The 20,603-nt window shown below is 40.9% G+C and overlaps 1 protein-coding gene across 1 annotated transcript in view; it reads left to right on the top strand.

Moving 5' to 3' along the window:
• Positions 1–20,603, top strand: part of nol6 (nucleolar protein 6 (RNA-associated)) — a 135,722-nt gene that overhangs the window by 94,732 nt on the left and 20,387 nt on the right. The window contains exons 18-23 of the mRNA XM_072572807.1: positions 457–611; positions 1,698–1,861; positions 3,485–3,637; positions 4,691–4,788; positions 7,442–7,566; positions 9,200–9,289. Of these exons, the coding sequence (XP_072428908.1) occupies positions 457–611; positions 1,698–1,861; positions 3,485–3,637; positions 4,691–4,788; positions 7,442–7,566; positions 9,200–9,289 (785 nt within the window). The remainder of the gene's footprint in view (positions 1–456; positions 612–1,697; positions 1,862–3,484; positions 3,638–4,690; positions 4,789–7,441; positions 7,567–9,199; positions 9,290–20,603) is intronic.

The raw sequence follows: 20,603 nt of genomic DNA on the forward strand, positions 1-20,603 counted from the left end.
CAAATGCTGAATTTAAATCATTATTCCAGAATGTCACTCTGATCTGTTTTGTTTAAAAGAAAATCTTTCCCAGAACAGTTGGGACACCCCTCTCTATTTTGAAATTCAAGATTTCTCTATTTAGGTCAGAAGTCAGAATTTCCGGAAGGTTTCAATTTTTAAAGAGGGATTATAAAACATGTTTTCAAATTAACTTGGATTTTACATTTATTTTGTAGCTAGTCAGTCCCAACTAATTGGGTATTGATGAGCTGACCGCAACTATTTTATAGATAATTATCTTTTGAGTAAAATGTTTTGTGTGAATTTGACTCAGTGTTGTTGTTTCGTTGTCTCCCTGTATGCTGCATTGCTGTTTTTAAAAAAAAATGCCCAGAGATAGTGCACACAGTTGGCTCCTTCAGTGTTGCACTATCTTCCAGAAATTGTAAAATGTACACTTTCTTTGTCACTTAGTAATCTGTCACATGGAAGGAAGTGGAAAATGGCCTCAAAACAAAGATGCAATAAAACGTATCAAAGCAGCATTTCACATACGATTGGCTGACCTTCTGCAACAACAGCATCAACTTACTTCCCATCCTTCAGCCACTCAGGTTGATGTGTATAAGGTAATTAAAAATATCATTGTGAGACATAAACCTGTATTGTTCTAGACACTATTAATCTGTTGCTAATCTCTTTTGACATTGCATAAGAACATTGCAAAAAGTTAGGAAAGAAAGTTACAGAGGCTAGTTTAGGCACAGAAAGAGAGGCTTTTTTTTTGTCAGTTAATGTAAGCTAAGAGTGGAGAGTTAGAGAAAGTAATTCTTCCTGCTAAGTGATTTTAATGAGCAATCTGAGCTGTTGTTTCTTTAGGACTGAATGTTTTTATGTCTTAGCAGTGGGTTTCCTCTGGGTGCTTTGGTTTCCTCCCACACTCTAAAGATGTGCTTGGTCAGGTGAATTGGCTATGCTAATTTGCCCATAGTGTTAGGTGCATTAGTCTAAATATATGGTCGGGGAATGGATCTGGGTGGGTTGCTCTTAGGGTTGGTGTGGACTTGTTGGGCCGAAGGGCCTGTTTCCATATTGTAGGGCTTCTTAATAAAAAAAAGATACTTTTAATGGAGCCTTACAACAGAGGCAAAAGTAGGTCCTTCAGCCCATTGAATCAGCTGCACCATTCAACATCATGTTCTTTGAGCAGATGCAAACAAATCCTTGCAGAAATGTTCTGTGCTGTCCCAAACAAACCTGTATAAATCCTAAGTTCCTCCCCTATAGCCCTACAGTACATACTTTAACTATTGAATAGCTCAAAACTCTCTTCTACATCTTCTTGCCCTCCCTTGAAGAAGCAATTAGCTATCTACGATCTGTGCTCTGTAACTCTCTCTCACTCATTAAACTTCTCTACCCAGCTCGTTCCTTTCATGAATTTAAATGTCGATCCAACTGTGCCTTTGGCCACATCTCTGTATTTCTGTATTACAATGTTATATAAATGTTGTGTTATAGTTGCCTCCTGTAACCCCTTCCGTTACATCAAAAGCCAGACTTCTTATTTGGACATTTTCATGATTGAAGAGAGACTATGCATGTAATATTTGTCAAAAATCCACAAGCTCTTTCGTTTTGGGCTGAAAGATGAACTAAAAATGGATTAAAGCCGCCATCACATGTTACTTAAAGTTGATACTGTTTTCACTTAGGATGGTTATGTATTTCAAATTCAAGTGGGATATCATAGAGAGCCTTTGATTCTGAAGGAAATCCACACGCCAGAAGGCATGCTAAAGTATCGGGATACTGAAGAATCCTTACAGCTAGAATTGGAAACCATTCATCTACCTTATTTAACAAGCACGCTGCATGGGTAAGTGCATGTCCTTTAAGAACATTACTTAATTTATTTCTGAATGAGTTGACACTTCAGACAACTTGACATTTTAGAGTACACAAAAGGCAGCGTCCTGGAAATGGCAGCATCTGTAGGGAGAGAGAAGCAAAGTTGATGTCCTTGAGCTCATTGTGACTATTCATCTGAACTGAAGGGAGGTAGAATTGTGAGTTTTCTGCCTTTCTGCTGTTGAAAGGAGGAAGGGGAAAAAAAAGAAAAGGGAAGGTCTGGGATATGGTGGAGGGCAAAAGAGATCAAATACTCGAGATGACATAGAGCAAAAGGCAATGGAGTAGTAATAGTTCTAGTAAATAAAAAAAGTATTAGACCAGAATGAGTATTAATGACAAAATAAGTGGCAGCTCAGTTTGAATTAAGCAGAGGTAAGAAACCCAGATATAGACTGAATCTTGGCAAAACAAAATCTCTGACCTACGAGTAATTATTGCTGCTTTGTATGTCTGTTTTTGGTTGGATATTCTCCTTGACTACCTGTGTTAGTCACAGGTGTTTCTCATTAAATCCTTCTTTTTGACCGGAGTGCATTTTTAAATGTCTGCTTAAAGTCTGCCAGTGCTCATTTACTGATTTTTTTTTCCCCTCGTCGACTTTCCCAGCCCATTTTAGGCAATGCTTTTTTTCCTATCTCTGTAATTACCCTTATTTAAGTTGTGGATAATGGTTTGATAACCAAGTTGCTCTCCTTCAAATTTGAAATTCTATCATGTTGTGATAGCTACCCCCAGAAGATCCTTAACTATGAGGTATTTTGTTAATCCTGCTTCATTACACATTACTAAATTTTAAATTGTCCATTCCTGGGTAGATTGTGCAATATGCTGCTCTAAAGAAAATCCTGGTGAACTCTACAATGTAGTCTGTCATTTAACTCCTGCCCATCTGATTTGACCAGTGAATATGAAATTAAAATCAGCATGATAACTCTAGTGCCCTTGTCACTTCACCTCTGGAATTCAGCTCTATTGTCCTTGTTTGAATTGAGGCTGTAATGTGGTCAGAAGCTGATTGTCCCTGGCAGATCCCAAATTGAGAATAGTGAATAGATTATTACTGCTGCTGGATGGTATTTTCAACAACCTTTGCCTCATGTAACAGTTTATCGAGAGTAGACTGATGGGCCATTTATTGGCTATGTTGGATTGAACCTGCATTTTTAGTGAAGAACATACCTGGGCAATTTTCCACGTCATGTAGATGCCAGCAATGTAGCGACTTGGTTAGGGATGTGGCAGTCTTTTGTATGCCAGTCTTAAGGTATTATTGTCCTTTTGCTGTGTTCACTGTTTTGGCCATTTCTTGATATTGCATGGAGTGAATGGAAATGACTGAAACTGGCATCTGTGATGCTGAGAACCTCCATAGGAGGCCACAGATGGATCAGTGACTTGTTAGATTGTTGCAAATGTTTCAGCCCTATTTTTTGCACTGATGTGCTGGGCTGCATTATCATAGAAGGTGGAGCCTCCTCCTTAGGTGAGTTTTTTTATTTGCCCACCACCAGTTATTTGTTAGTTTTATCTGGTAAACTTATTTTCTGATCATCCTTTTAAATTGAGAACTAAATTTATTCTCTCCTAGACTTCAACAGCAGCATTCTGCCTATAGTGGAACATGTCGTCTTGCTAAGCGCTGGATCTCTGCTCAGTTACTCAGTAATTATATTAGTGAGGAGAGTATTGATCTACTAGCAGCCTACCTCTTCACACAACCTGCACCGTATTCACCTCCAGCGTAAGCATCAATTTATATTGTTTTTGAGAGATTGGGAGAGGGAAGCTTGTGCTTTTACATTTTAAAATTCACTGGAATCATCATTAAGGTTTAAGTGGAATTTGGTGGAGCCGTAGATAGTGAAGAAGATTGCCAGAGGGCATAGGCTGGAAAATTAGGTAGAGAAATGACAGATGGAGTTTAATTCAGACAAATGTGAGCTGATGCATTTTGGAAGGTCTGATGAAGGAGGGAAGTATACAGAACCCTTAGAAGATTTAGGGCACAGGTTCACAGTTCATGCTGCAGCTATACATAACTTTAGTTAGGCCACATTTGAAATGTTGTGTACAGTTCTGGTTCTACCAGAAGGATATGGAGGCTTTGGAGGGGGTACAGAAAAGGCTTGTCAGGATGTTGCCTGGTTGAGAAAGTATTACTTATGAGGAAAGAGTGAACAAACTTGGTTTGTTTTCACCTGAATGTCAGCGACTGCGGATCAACCTGATAGAAGTTTACAAAATTGAGATGTGTGGATCAAATGGTTAGTTGGTGTCTTTTTCCCAGGATAGAAATGTCATTTACTACGGGACATAGTTTTAAGGTAAAAAGGGGAAAGTTTAAAGGAGATGTGTGAGGCAAGTTTTTTTACATGGAGGGTGGTAAATGTCTGGAATGCAATGCCAGAGGAGGGGATAGGGTGGATGCTGAGGCTGTTTCCCCAACTGGAGATTACAGATTAGAGGTTATGGCCTTGGGATAAGTGGTCAACAATTTCAAACTGAATTTCTTTGTTCAAAGGGTTGTGAATCTTAAGGTTAAAAAATTCCTAATAATTCTAAATTATTGCAGATATATTTTTTGAAAAATTGCATGCATCAAGAGATACTGGATTAAGGCAGGAATCTGAAATTGAAGTGGAGCATCAGTTGTCCATTGAAGGACAAGGGGGCCCCATGATGTAATTGTGCTCCTATTTCTTTTGGCTTTAATAACTGGACAATAATAATGTGGCTAATCTGTGTGTGTTTTGAATAATTTTGATTTTCTTTTTGTTATTCTATTGATTTATAGATCTTCACAAACAGGCTTCCTTCGGTTTCTGAACTTGTTATCTACGTTTGATTGGAAGAATAACCCACTAATTGTGAATCTCAATGGTGATATAAAAGGTGAGAACACATGACTGATAAAGTCATAGCACAGAAACAGAGCCTTCAGTCCAATTAGTCCTTGCCGACCAGGTATCCTAAATAAATCTAGTCCCATTTGCTGGCATTTGGCCCATATCCTACTAAACTCTTCCTATTCATATACCCCTCCATATGCCTTTTAAATGTTGTAATTATACCAGCCTCCACCACTTCATCTGGCAGCTCATTCCCTACATGCACCACCTTCTGTGTGGAAAAGTTGCCCTATAGGTCCCTTTTAATCTTGCCCCTCTCACCTTAAACCTATGTCCTCTAGTTTTGGACTCCCCCACTCCAGGGGAAAAAACCTCTATTTACCCTATCCATGCTCCTCATGGTTTTATAAGGTCACCCCTTATAGAAGCGCCAAGAAAATTAGCCCAAGTCTATTCAACCTCTCGCTATAGCTCAAACCCATAGCTTGTTGTTTTTAATTATTTACAGTCTGAAGGTGAATCACAACAGATTGCATAAACTAGAATTGAACAGTATAGAGTTAAATATGCAGCAAAAGCCTGTAAAGTAATCTCAGTTACAATTTCAAAGAATTTTGATCTGACCCAGATTAAGAAACCCTCAATGGGAGTTTTATTTTTAACCACTCGATTGGGCAAAGGTAAGCTGCTAACGCATTGAAATTATCTTTCCCTCTAATCCATTTATATGGAGTGATATGCTCCCTGCATTTTATAAAGAAGTTGTATTTTAGGACTGGAGATGGGAGAGCCAGCATAGGTGAAGGCATTAATTTTCAAAATTTATCAAAATAAAACAGATTTTCCTGGTCCCCTTGTTTGGTTGCTGTACAGCATGACTGCATAATGCAATGGTAAAATATCTCATACAAAGTGTTGTGAGCCTGTGTAATTGTTATGTTTTCTTTAGCAGTCTTAAATTTCTGTTTTTCACAATGTTTGGACTTGCCCAGAATACCTCTGCGGATTTTGTGATAAGTTTGTATTTCTTTGTGAATCCAGAAGGCATTGTCTTGAGGATACATCTGTAGTTACATATGACCTTCATTTTAGGAGCTCTGAAAGTATCCCTTGTTATTTAGTTCAGCAAAGTTTTTTGATAAGCTATACTGTTCTGTTCAAAGCAGTAACTGTTCTGTCGAGGTTGGGTTGGTTTTGCTCCTTAACATTTACGATTATGACTTCTCCACTTAATGCATTTTGAAGTCTCAACTTGAAAAATTCCACACCTAAGCTTTTCTGAGATATAAAATTCTTTCTTACTGTTCCATGAGTAAGTGTTTCTCAAGCAATGGCAGTGCAATGTCTACTTTTTCAGAAAGTGCATTCTCAGCCTATTCCTAATGTAACTAGGTGACATGTTTGCTACAATCTGAACTGATGTTAGCTATTCCGTAATGCTTTTCACTTGCGCCTTCAGCAAGGTTCGAAAAGTTAACGGGCATCTTTTGTCTCAGATATTATTTCAGTTGCTGCTGTCACATCCCTCGCCAGCTGAAATCCTGAATTTGCATTTTTCTAGCATTTATTTACAATTTTTCTGTCATTTCTCCAAGCACAACATGTTAAGAAGATACACTTACGGCTCCTTTGATCCAGTTCCCTTTTAATAGTCTGACCACCCAGCTTCCCTTTCTAACCCTTATGCTAGCTTATTAGTCATGATTCTCATGATTCTGTTCCTGTCAAAAATGGCAATCTGTGTGACTAACTGGGACACCCATTTTCTTGCATCCTTCTCCAATTGTTAGAAACCTTTGCAGTTGTTGACCACACCATCGCATTTTAATTCATCTCCTCTTCTCAAAGGAGTTCCCCTTCCCAGTTCCATTCTACCTATCCCGTCACAGTCATGGGATCTCGTGGGATTTCTTTCAACTCCGGTGTTCCTGTAGAATCTATCTTTGGCTCTCCCAACTGCCATTTTAGTATTGTGTACAGATTTGAGCACTGCTCTGTTTAGATCTGTCCAGCTTGTACACCAATACACAATGTAACTACCTTGGAATAATACCACTGTCTGTAGTCATTCATTCTCAAATGTTGGACTGGCTTCACTGTGGAAAATAAGGGGTTATGGAGATAGGGTTGGATACTCTTTAGAGGGTATGTGAAGAGTCGATGAGCCAAATGGCCTCTTGCTGCAGTGTAGGGATTCTATGATCTCACTAAGGAAAGGAAAGTGAATTGTTGGTTACCTCAACATCAAGTATTTGGTCAGGCTGTGATTGGAATCTTTCACAGAGCATAAAGCAGTCAGTGTTCAGGGTAACAGATGAAGGCAAGTGCACATTGATCAGGGCTAGTTTACTGAGACCAAGTCATTGCATTCCTTGGTCACAATACCTACCTTATTTGGTTTCCCTATAGAGTTTCTGATTGCGGCAAACATCATCTGTAAATGTTACTTCCTTCTATGCAATATATATGTGTTCCTTTTGAGATGGAAGCAGCAGATCCCATTGTGTTTGAGCATTACATAATTGGAATAGAAATTAAATAACACCAAGCACAATCCACCAATGAATCCACATGTCATTAATTCTTTTCTTTACAAATTTACAAGTCGAAATGCTTTTAAAAAGAGGTTTTGTCTACAGTGTGTTAAGTAGTATGATACCACACCTGGAATGATTTTTGTTTTTCTGTATTTGAAGAAAGTGAATTTGCTGAGATCAAGAATGACTTTGTTGCCACAAGGACCCAGCATCCAGTAATGTTTATCGCTACACCCAATAACAGAAAAAGTTCAATATGGACAAAAGGAAGACCGTCTGCTCTGGTGAGCATTGTTACTGTTTTGTTTTGTCTTGGAAAGTTTCATAAATTGCATAGTTTAGCCATGCAGTTGTTTGGTGACTTATGGTGATTGTTTTAAAAACTGTATTTAATTTACACACAGTTATGGTATTGATTAATATCTTTTTTTGCATGTATTTATCATGTCCAATACTTGAAGCCAAGTATCTGATAGACAAAAGCAATCAGTTGACATTTCTTCATCTACTACTTTGGTTCAATCATTGCTCTTGTAGTGAAAGCAAATTAAGAGGAGGCACTTTCTTTGGTATTGGATCAGAAATATATCACTTAATATGTTATAGAAAACGTAGGTTTAGAAAACAAAATTATTGGAAAAATGGGAAAGGAGAAACAAACCATGTTGGGCATTTGGTCAAGCAAAGTATCCAGAATTCTGAGAAATATATTGAAACTAGATGATATAGCCTGTGGTTACGTTATTACCATGCCTGTTCAAGAATTTGAATGCGGTCTAAAATAATCATGAACTGAAAAGATGGTAACCAGTAAATGCGATTATAAAGCTCTTGGATTGATGCAGAATTCTTGTTGGCTTACTATTGTAATGGAGGAAACCCTCATTTGTGCTAATCTGGTCTTACCTGTAAGTTAAACCATCATCGCAACAATATCTCCTAACTGCTTTCCTAATGGTTTGGCAACCGCTCAATTGTAACAAATGACTACAACCAAGACAGTGAGGAGTGGGTGGTAAATGCCAGCTTTTCCAAATACATCCAAACTCTCAGAATGAATGAAATAAAAAATATTTAAATTGTGTGATTAAGGGAAGAAAAACTTGTGTGGGAGTTCTGCCCACATCAATTTGATTATTCTCTTAAAGTGAAGAGACGACTATTGCACAGTGGCGCATGACATTTTGTACCCTTGCTTAAAATGTGGTTCAGATTGAGATACAAAAGTTGATTATGCTTAAAAACTTTGGCCAAAAAATATTAAACACAGATTTTGTTAAATCTAATTTTGTCCCATGTAAGAAACAAGAAATAGACATAGCAGTAGGCCATTCAGCCCTCGAACCTGATCAGTAAGTTCATGGCTGATCTGATTGTGATCTCTATTCCATTTTCCTTGACTCTCTCATGTAGATCTAACTTAGTCTTTAATATGTTCAATGATCCAGCCCCCACTACTCTCTGGGGTCACCTTTAGATTAATGACTTTCTGAGGAACGAAAGTCTTTTTCATCTCACTCTCTTAAATGATAGACACATTATTTGGAAACTGCAAACCCCTCGTTCTAGATTCACTCACAAAATCCTTTCAGCATCTCCCTTGTCAAGTCCTCACAGAATTTCTTTTAATATAATTGAATAATTCTCATTCTTTTAAACGCATTGGGCCCAAAGTGCTTATCCTTTCTTGTTGCAAACAGTAACTATCCTTCCTTCATACAACCAGCCTTCATCCTGAGAATCAAACCAGTCTGTCTTCTCTGAACTGCCTCCATTGCAAGTATTATATCCCCCTGTAAGTATGGAGACCACGCATTGTAGTACATGTGAAGATTCGCTAAGGGCTTGATTCAAATCCTTGGATCTCTACAGTCTTTTTGGAATGAAATAAGTAAAATGATCGATAATATTTTTCAGATTCTTCAGCGATTAGTAGAACTTGCAAGCGCATCTTTGCAAACACTAGAAAGACAACTGATGGATCCATTGGATAACCATGATCTCAAGGTAATGTTTAGATAATGCAACTGGTATATATGACTTTTGCAATATTGTTTAATTGATGTCTTGAATTGCAACGCATAATAATTTTAGAATCTGTTTTTGTGAATCTTTTGCTTTTGTTTGTTTATGAATCTTGCTCTATAGTTTGTGTGAATGGTACAATAAAATGAGGAAAATTTGAGAGTGCTGTAACATATGAGGAAAAAACAAAATTCTGCTAACAAATATTAGGATGAGTGAGTATCTGAAAGAGACGAATGTATTAAAAATTTTAGCATATCATCAGTACTGAAATTGTTGAATGTGATTTTTATAATTTGTTCCTCTTGCTTTTAGCTTTCAAGTTGACCCGATAATGTCAGAGGTCATGAAACACCAGGTTTTAGTCCAACAGTCCAATTTGAACACTCAACTTTTTGGAGCACTATTCCTTCATCTGGTGAAGTGACTTTATGCTGTGAAAGCTTGTGATTTGAAATAAACCTGTTGGGCTATAACCTGGTGTTGTGACTTATGACCTTGTCCACCCCAGTCCTACACATGGCCCTTCCATATTGTGGCAACCTTGGTAATGGACGTTCTTTTGGGAAACATAGATCCTGATAATATGATTTTAGTAGCTGTTTCAGAGTTGTAAAAGTGCTGCATAAAGTGCATTAGTAGCTGGGAATTTTCCAGTTGTTTGAGTTTGGGGAAATTAAGGGAGGTGTGCTTTTTCAAAAAAAGTCCTTTCATCCATTGTATCATATAGATGTAACAATACTGAAAAGGCTAAAATTGCCACTGAAAGAATTCTATGTCTTCAGCTTTTTTCCTTTGTCCCTATTTTTGGTAGTTTTTTAATTCTGGTTTGCAATGGAGACAGGTGCCAACAACAGAGCTTCAATTCCAAGACCGCAGGGCGTGGTGACTCTCAGGTTAAACTCACCACCAATTGTGTCTCTGGACAGTGCTATGGTCCTTTAGGACTATGGTGACTTTATGTATCCTGTGATTTTTGATCCCTAGTTCCAGATTTTTCAACCAATGGGAACACCACCTCCTCTTTCTTCTCCCCCCCCCCCCCCCCCATCATCTACCTTCTCATATCTCTCAAGAATTTCATTTGCTTCAATGGGATTACCTTTCATTCTTAACTTTTGGAAACATTTCTTACAACTCAGGAATTAGTCAAGTGAATCTTTTGTTTCACTTTGTCTAAGGCAAGTACAATATCTGCATCCTTCAGTAAGCAGATGGTGATTGTTCACACCAGTGTAGGTGCATTTTCACTAAGACCCTTTGTAATAATGCTACCACCAAGGCTGGATTACTTGTACTATTCCACAGGTCACAACATAAAATAAAAATACTTTCTCTATTCAGCAGGTAATTAATATTAGACATCAACTTTTGGGAAAAAAAAACAAGATTTGCTTATCAAGTACAATTACATTTTCAACAAATATGCAATAATTGATTAATGTGGTACAATGGAAGTATAATACTTAGCCTTAAAATATCCAATTCATGCTTATACACAAGCAAATGCACACTAATACACGCATAACCACACGTTGTCACTTTCTCTTCAGGGAAAAAGTAAAGAGACTTTACTACAGAGATTGGATTTCTGAAAATAAAATATTTGGCCAATGGGTTATTCTTGAATAGATTGTCACGGGGGCAGTTAATCTGAAGGTCTAGCTATTGTGGTCAATTCACTCAAAGCACACACAAATCTGTAATTGTTGATTGGCATGGGCGCACACTATGGTGTTATAGCTTCACCAGGTTAGAGTCATAGAGTTGTATAGCATGGAAACAGACCCTTCAGTTCAACCCATCCATGCTGACTAGATATCCTAAATAAATCTAGTCCCATTTGCTAGCACTTGGCCCAGATCCCTCTTAAACCCTTCCTAATCATATACACATCCAGATGCCTTTTAAATGCTGCAATTGTACCAGCCACCACTAGTTCCTCTGACACCTCATTCTTTCCATGTGTAACCCTCTGCGTGAAAAAGCTGCCTCTTAGATCCCTTTTTATATCTTTCCCCTTTCACCTTCAATCTATGTCCTCTAGGCCTCCCCCACCCCAGGAAAAGACTTTGTCTATTTATCCTATTCATGTCCTTCATGATTTTATAAACCTCTATAAGGTCATTCCTCAGCCTCTGACACTCCAGGGAAAACAGCCTCAGCCTATGCAGCCTCTCCCTATAACTGAAATCCTCCAACCATGACAACATCAGCAGAGAGCGGCGGGAGCTGGGCGGAAGTTCAGACGGAGCACAAAGCCGGTCGGGAAGGTAAGTGATTGTTATTAGAGTGGGTGTGTTCTAAACCCCAGGTCCTACAAAGTAGGGTCTCCCTCCCTCCCTCCTCCTCTAACCTTAATTAAGAGTCCACAGACTTGCCATAGGAAGAGGGTCTAAGGAAGTTTAGATCGAAGAGTGAGGCTTCAGCTCAGGAATCTTGATAAGGAGGTTGAGTAAGAGATTATGCCACAGTTGAAGAGGGTGAAGACATGACTGCTCAGCTGGTTCAGTGCACTACGTGTTTGATGTGGCAGGTCAACGACTCTGGTGTGTCTGGCTCGTATATGTGTGGAAAGTGTGCGCACATTCAGCAATTGACTGAGCATATTGCAGCACTGACGAAAGAACTCGAAGACCTTAGGCTCATCCGAGAGAACGAGATCTTTCTGGACAAGACCTTCAGTGATGTTATTACACCAATCATGCCAGAAGAGTGCAGACGATGAGGAAGGCAGAGAGGAGACAGGTGCAAGAGACGCCGGGAGAAGTACCTGTCAGGAACAAGTTGAAGCTTTTGGAAACAGTAGAGTCTGATGACACTGCCAGTTCGCAAGGCGGCCATGTTTGTCAATCAAAAGTTGCAGCAGAAGCAGAGCGGAAGAGTTGGACATCGCACAGAGCCGTGGTAATAGGGGACTCCATCGTGAGAGGAACTGACCGGGGTTTTTGTGGCAGCAGACGGGATTTAAGGATGGTGTGTTGCCTTCCTGGTGCTAGAGTGAAAGACATCGCGGACAGAGTGCAGGACATCCTCAAGGACGAGGGTGAAGAGCCCGAGGTGGTGGTACGCGTCGGCACAAATGATGTCGGGAAGAAGAGGAGGAACATACTACAGCGAGACTTCGGAGAACTAGGAAGAAGGCTAAAAAGCAGGACGTCCAAGGTGGTTATCTCCAGTTTGCTTCCAGTTCCTCGGGCTAGTGTGGCCAGAAACCGGGAGATAATGGACTTGAACGTGTGGTTGGGGAACTGGTGCAGGAAGCAAGGTTTCAAGTTCTTGGATCACTGGGGTATATTTTATGGTAACCATAAATTCTACAAGAGAGACGGCTTGCACCTTAATAGATCAGGGATCAGCATTCTGGCAGGCAGGTTTTCTGCTGCAACACCGCTACATTTAAACTAAGTAGCGGGGGGGAGGGGACAAGCTGGATGTTTAAAAAGGAAATTGAAGGGGTAGTTAGAACAAGAGAAGTCAAGAAAGACAACTGTATCAAGGAGGCAGAAAACTGGAAAAGGCATCATGCTGTAAAGTTGAGTGAAATAAGGGTTGAGGGGAAGGGTGAGAGCAGTAACAAATTAAAAATTCTATATATGAATGCATGAAGCATTAGACACAAGGTGGATGAGCTTGAGGCTCTTTTGGAAATTGGCAGATACGATATTGTGGGGATAACTGAGACGTGGCTTCATGGGGACAGGGCCTGGGAAATGAATATTCAAGGCTACACGTGCTATCGTAAGGACAGACTGATGGGCAGAGGGGGTGGGGTGGCCTTGTTGGTAAGGGAGGATATTCAGTCCCTTGCGCGGGGGGACCTAGAGTCAGGGGATGTAGAGTCAGTGTGGATAGAGCTTCGAAACACTAAGGGTAAAAAGACCCTCATGGGAGTCATCTACAGGCCCCCAAACAGTAGTCTGGATGTCGGATATAAGTTGAATCAGGAGCTGAAATTGGCTTGTTGCAAAGATGTTACTACAGTTGTTATGGGGGATTTTAACATGCAGGTAGACTGGGAGAATCAGGATGGTATCGGGCCTCAAGAAAGAGACTTTGTGGAGTGCCTCAGAGATGGATTTTTAGAGCAGCTGGTGCTGGAGCCGACCAGGGATAAGGCGATTCTGGATCTGGTATTGAGTAACGAACCAGAATTGGTCAGTGACCTCGAAGTGAAGGAGCCATTGGGAAGTAGTGACCATAATACAATAAGCTTCAATCTGCAATTTGAGAGGGAGTGGGTACAATCGGAAGTGACAATATTTCAGTTGAATAAAGGGAAATATGGAGCTATGAGGGAGCAACTGGCCAAAGTTCAATGGTGCAATACCTTAACAGGGAAGACCGTGGAGGAACAATGGCGGATATTTCTGTGTATAATGCAGAAGTTGCAGGATCAGTTCATTCCTAAAAGGAAGAAAGATCCCAGGAGGAGACATGGGCGGCCGTGGCTGACGAGGGAAGTAAAGAAACATATAAAGTTAAAAGAGAAAAAGTATAACTTAGCGAAGATAAGTGGGAAAACTGAGGACTGGGAAGCTTTTAAAGAACAACAGAGGATTAGTAAGAAGGAAATACGCAGAGAAAAAATGAGGTACGAAGGTAAACTGGCCAAGAATATAAAGGAGGATAGTAAAAGCTTTTTTAGGTATGTCCAAGACAAAAAAATGGTTAGGACAAAAATTGGGCCCTTGAAGACAGAAACAGGGGAATATATTACTGGGAACAAAGAAATGGCAGAGGAATTAAATGGGTACTTCAGATCTGTGTTCACTGGGGAAGACACAAGCAATCTCCCTGAGGTAACAGTAGCTGAAGGACCTGAACTTAAGGGAATTTATATTTGCCAGGATTTGGTGTTGGAGAGACTGTTAGGTCTGAAGGTTGATAAGTCTCCGGGACCTGATGGCCTGCATCCCAGGGTACTGAAGGAGGTGGCTCGGGAAATCGTGGATGCGCTGGTGATTATTTTCCAGAGTTCAGTAGAATCGGGGTCGGTTCCTGAGGATTGGAGGGCGGCTAATGTTGTGCCACTTTTTAAGAAGGGTGGGTGGGAGAAAGCAGGAAATTATAGACCAGTTAGTCTGACCTCAGTGGTGGGAAAGATGCTGGAGTCTATTATAAAGGATGAAATTACGGCACATCTGGATAATAGTAACAGGATAGGACAGAGTCAGCATGGATTTATGAAGGGGAAATCATGCTTGACTAATCTTCTGGAATTTTTCGAGGATGTAACTCGGAAGATGGACGAGGGAGATCCAGTGGATGTAGTGTACCTGGACTTTCAGAAAGCTTTTGATAAAGTCCCACACAAGAGGTTAGTGAGTAAAATTAGGGCGCATGGTATTGGGGGCAAAGTACTAGATTGGATAGAGAATTGGTTGGCTAATAGGAAACAAAGGGTAGTGATTAACGGCTCCATTTCGGAATGGCAGGCAGTGACCAGTGGGGTACCGCAGGGATCCGTGCTGGGACCGCAGCTTTTTACAATATATGTTAATGATATAGAAGATGGTATCAGCAATAACATTAGCAAATTTGCTGATGATACAAAGCTGGGTGGTAGGGTGAAATGTGATGAGGATGTTAGGAGATTACAGGGTGACCTGGACAAGTTAGGTGAGTGGGCAGATGCAGTTTAATGTGGATAAATGTCTGGTTATCCACTTTGGTGGCAAGAACAGGAAGGCAGATTACTACCTCAATAGTATCAAATTAGGTAAAGGGGCTGTTCAGAGAGATCTGGGTGTTCTTGTCCACCAGTCAATGAAGGCAAGCATGCAGGTACAGCAGGTCGTGAAGAAGGCTAATAGCATGCTGGCCTTCATAACAAGAGGAATTGAGTATAGAAGCAAAGAGGTGCTTCTGCAGCTGTACAGGGCCCTGGTGAGACCACACCTGGAGTACTGTGTACAGTTCTGGTCTCCAAATTTGAGGAAAGACATTCTGGCTATTGAGGGAATGCAGCGTAGGTTCACGAGGTCAATTCCTGGAATGGCAGGATTGCCTTACACGGAAAGACTGGAGCGACTGGGCTTGTATACCCTTGAGTTTAGAAGACTGAGAGGGGATCTGATTGAAACGTATAGGATTATGAAAGGATTGGACACTCTGGCAGGAGGAAACATATTTCCGCTGATGGGGGAGTGCTGAACTAGAGGACACAACTTAAAAATATGGGGTAGACCATTTAGGACAGAGATGAGGAGAAACTACTTCACCCAGAGAGTGGTGGCTGTGTGGGATGCTCTGCCCCAGAGGGCAGTGGAGGCCCAGTCTCTGGATTCATTTAAGAAAGAATTGGATAGAGCTCTTAAAGATAGTGGAGTCAAGGGTTATGGAGATAAGGCTGGAACAGGATACTGATTGGGAATGATCAGCCATGATCATATTGAATGGCGGTGCAGGCTCGAAGGGCTGAATGGCCTACTCCTGCATCTATTGTCTATTATCCTTGTATATCTTTTCTGAATTCTTTCAGGTTTCCTAACATCCTTCTGACAGGAAGGAGACAAGAATTGCACGCAATATTCCAAAGGTGGCCTGAAGGACACTAGTTGTCCATATGGGTTTTTCCAACAATCAGCAATGGTTTCTTGGTCATCAGTAGATTTTTAATTCCAGGTTTATTTTATTGAATTCAAGTTCCACCATCTATCAAGATGGATACTATTAGCTGAGTTTCTGGATTAATAGTCTAGTGATAATACCATTTGGCCGTTGCCTCCCTACGCTTGCTTCAATCTCTAGCATCCACGGTTTTTTGTTTCATTATTATCGTAATGTACAGCTTGGTCCAGCTTTGATATATTTTTGTGCTTAAGCTGTTCTGTCTTTAAAACAAAAACTTTTAAAAGCTAACAAAAAAGAGTCAGGATGTTGACAGTGGCTAAGTTGATTGCAATTCCAAATGGGACACACCAGTTACCAATCTATAGTAGTCTACTCACTCGACATACTTTCACATGGAGTCAGTTAGATCAATTGGCTGGAGAGAGAGCAGTCCTATGGTCTTGTAAGACTATGGCGACTTTATCTTTTTACCACACCTTCATAGTTTCCTTTTGTGTAAATTTAAGACTCTGGTTTCAGATTGGAAAATTCATTCCATCTCAATGTGGAATTTAATCATATTCTGTTCATATTTCGCAACAGACTCCATACGTAAAAATTATTAACTAAACCCCTTCTGATTGCACAATATTAAATCAAGGACACTCTGTTCCTTCGTTGGTTCCTCAATGTAAAACACCTTTTTGTGCACAATTCCAAGAAGGGGTGACACGTTGGCTCAATAGTTAGCACTGCTGCCACTCAGCACCAAGGACCCGGGTTTGATTCCAACCTCAAGCAACTTTCTTTCTGGAGTTTGAAAGTTTTCTCTGTGTCTGCATGGTTTTCTGCTGGGCTCTCAGGTTTCCTCCCCCAGTCCAAAAATGTGCAAATTAGATGGACTGGCCATGCTAAATTGCCCATAGTGGTGTTCAGAGATGTGTAGGTTAGGTGCATTAGGAAATGCAGGATTACAGGGAAAAGGTAGGAAGAATGTGTCTGCGTGGGAAGCTCTTTGGAGGGTTGATGTGACCTGTTTCCACATGTAGGGATTCTACGATTAATTCATCTGCCCTGGAATTATAGTTGATGTGGTTTGCGCAGTCTATATACAATTGGAGTCAGTCGTGATTACTGTAACATCCTCCTACACAATGATGGAGGAGCGCAGCACATCAATGCCAAACATAAAGCTGATGCATTCGCAACAATCTTTAGTCAGAAATGTCAAGTGGATGATCCATCTCTGGCTCTTCCAGTGGTCCCCAGCATCACAGAAACCAGTCTCTAGCCAATTCAATTCACTCCACGTGCTGGAGGCACTGGATACTGCAAAGGCAATGGGACCTGATAACATTCTGACAATAGTACTGAAGACGTGTGCTCCAGAACTTGCTGCCTTAGGCTAGCTTTTCCAGTAGAGTTATAAGACTAGCATCTACCCAACAATGTGGAAAATTGCCTGGGTATTTCCTATATTCAAAAAGCAGGACAAATCCAAGCCGGCCAATAACCACCAAATTGGTCTACTCTCCATAATCAGTAAAGTGATAGAAGGGATCATGAACAGTGCTATCAAGCAGCACTTGCTCAGCATGAACCTACTTAGTGATGCCCAGTTTGGGTTTTGTCAGGGTCACTCCGCTCCTGGTTTTATTACAGCCTTGGTTCAAACATGGACAAAAGAGCTGAATTCCAGAGGTGAGGTGAGAGTGACGGTCCTTGACATCAAGGCTACATTTGACTGAGTGTGGCATCAAGGAGATGTGGCACAAAGGAAGATGGTTGTGATTGTGGAGGGTCAGTCATCTCAGCTCCAGGACATCTCTGCAGGAGTCCTTCAGGGTAGTGACCTAGGCCCAACAATCTTCAGCTACTTCATCAATGCACTTCCCTCTGTCATAATGTCAGTTGTGGGGATGTTCGCCGATGATTGTAGTGTTCAGCACCATTCACGATTTTTCAGATGCTGAATTAGTCTGTGCTCAAAAGCAACAAGATCTGGACTGACAGGCTTGGGCTAACAAGTGGCAAGTAATGTTCACACCACACAAATGCCAGACAATGACCATCACCAATAAGAGACACTCTAAACACCACCCCTTGGCATTCAACGGTGTTACCATCACTGAATCCCCCACTTGTCAACATGCTTGGGGTTACCATTGACCAGAAATTCAACTGGACTCACCACATAAATACAGTGGCTACACGAGCAGGTCAGAGTCTAGGGATACTGCAGCGATTAACTCCCCTCCTGACACCCCAAAGTCTATCCACCATTTACAAGGCACAAGTCAGGAGTGTGATGGAATACTCCCCACTTGCCTGGATGGTTGCAGCTCCAACAGCACTCAAGAAGCTTGACACCATCCAGGAAAAAGCAACCCACTTGCTTGGCACCACAGTTACAAACATTCAATCCCTCACCACTGGCGCTCAGTAGCAGCAGTGTGTACCATCTACAAGATGCACTGCAGCAGTTCATCAAAGATCCTTCGACAGCATCTTCACTTTCATTTAGCAGGACAAGGGTAGCAGGTACTTGGGAACACCACAAGTTCTCCTCCAAGCTTCGCGCCATCCTCACTTGGAGATATCCTGCTGTTCATTCACAGTCGTTAGGTCAAAATCCTAGAATTCCCTTCCTACCGGCATTGTGGACTGCAGTGATTCATGAAGGCAGCTCACCATCTAGGACAAAAAGGATGGACTATTAATGCTGGCCCAGCCAGCAATACCAAAGTCCCATAAATGAATTTTTAAAAATTACCTGTTTTTCTAATTCCTTGTTTAATGCTGTGGTCTACCTTGCTGTAGGCCTGTAGACACCTCCCATTAATGTTTTCTGCACTTGTTTCGTAGCTCCAGGCATACTGACTCTACATGTAGATTTTTTTTGATATCCCTTCTCACTATTGCACCGATTCTATTCTGATTATGCACTGTACAAACAATGCCACTCCACATTAGTTTCCTTTTTACTTGTCCTTTCTCAATATTGCATATCCTTGGATATGTCTGCGGATTCGGGGTAGGCTATTTCAAACTGAGATGAGGAAACATCTCTTCACCCAGTGGGGTGATCATATTGAACGGTCGAGCAGGCTGGTCACTCTGCAGACATATTTTTGTAATTTCTATCATATTGTAACTACAACTGTTTGGATTGTGAGTTTAGCTGCTTCATTGCAAGTGGTCTGTTCACTCAGATACAGTACCTTTTACATTTGTCTTTTAAATATATTTACTTTTTAAAAATCATTGGCCCTATATACAGCTAGTCTTTATTTCCTCTGCCTCCTACTTTTACTTTCTAGTTTTGTATATTTCATTTCTACCATGTTTCCCTCATTCTTCTTGCAGGCTTGCCACGCCCCCCCCACCCCCCTTCCCAGCCACTCTACTCCAGACACTTCCCTGCTGTACCCGAAGATATTGGTCCTGCTCTTGCTGGGGTACAACCTGTAGAAAGATCCTTTCTTCCTCGAGGTCGGTCCCAATGTCTTGAAACCTGGACTTCTTCCTGCCACATCGTCATCTGTCTCGTAATTATTCATCTGGTTTCGTCTTCTATTCCTGATCTCACTAGCACATAGCACTTGAAGTAATTCACCAGTTATTACTTTTGAAGTCCTGCTTTTCAATTTATTTCTTAGCAGCGTACATTCTGCTTGTAGTCCTCTGTTTATCAATATCATTGGTACAGACATGGACCATAATCTCTGGCTGTTTCTTGTTCCCTTTCAGAATGTCCTTGAGCCATTCAGTGACTTCTTTTGAGCTTGTAACCAGGGAGGCAACATAACAAAAAAAAACTCTAAATCCGAAACAAACACAGAAATTTCTGGAAACGTTCAACAGGTCTGGCAGCATCTGTGGAGAGAAAACAGTTAATGTTTCAGGTGCAATGACCCTTCTTCAGAATAGGCAATGTACCATCCTGGTCACATATCTGCATTTGTAGAAATTTCTATCTCTTCTCCTTATAATGAAATTCTCCATTGTTTATCCTCTAGTACACTTTATTTCTCCCTCTGTTCCAAACACCACACAGCTCAGCCACTCATGATGTCACAGCCTTGGCTCATGCTGCATTTCTCTGAGCAATGGTGTCTGACCAGTCTTCAAAATGCAAAATCTCCGAGAGGTAGATGGAGACAGTGCCCTTGCTGTTTACTCTGTCTGGTAGTCACTAATTCTTTTTCTGCCTTTGTTCTCTATGACTGCCATGTGGCCACCTCAATGTATGTCTAGGCTACATGTGAACATTTCAGCATTGCAGATGCTCCACAACTTCTGCTGCTGCTCTAGATGTGAAATGCAGATTTCAAGTAGCTTGAGACCTTTTCTGCACAAGTGGGCGCCCTGTATAAACCCCTGGTTACCATGTTGTCAGAATGATATATAGGCACTGGGGAGGGTACAGAGAATTTTTACAGGGATTATCCCAGAAATGTGTGGGTACACATACCAGGAAAACATTGGCTGGCTGGATCTCAATTCTCTTGAAAACTGAATGTAGAGGTGACCTTAAATTATGAAAGGTTTTAATAGAGAGGATGCAGAGAAACCATATCCTCTTGACTCGAAGCCAACAGTACAAGATAGTCACCAAATAATCCAACACGGAATTTACCTGGAACATCTTTACCCTGTATAGCAGTGCCAATGTGAACTTTGTGATCACAGAATGTGGTTAAAGCGAACAGTATATATGCGATAACGCAAGTTAGACATG

Source organism: Chiloscyllium punctatum, chromosome 1 (assembly GCF_047496795.1).
Source record: "Chiloscyllium punctatum isolate Juve2018m chromosome 1, sChiPun1.3, whole genome shotgun sequence".
Lineage (NCBI taxonomy): Eukaryota > Metazoa > Chordata > Chondrichthyes > Orectolobiformes > Hemiscylliidae > Chiloscyllium > Chiloscyllium punctatum.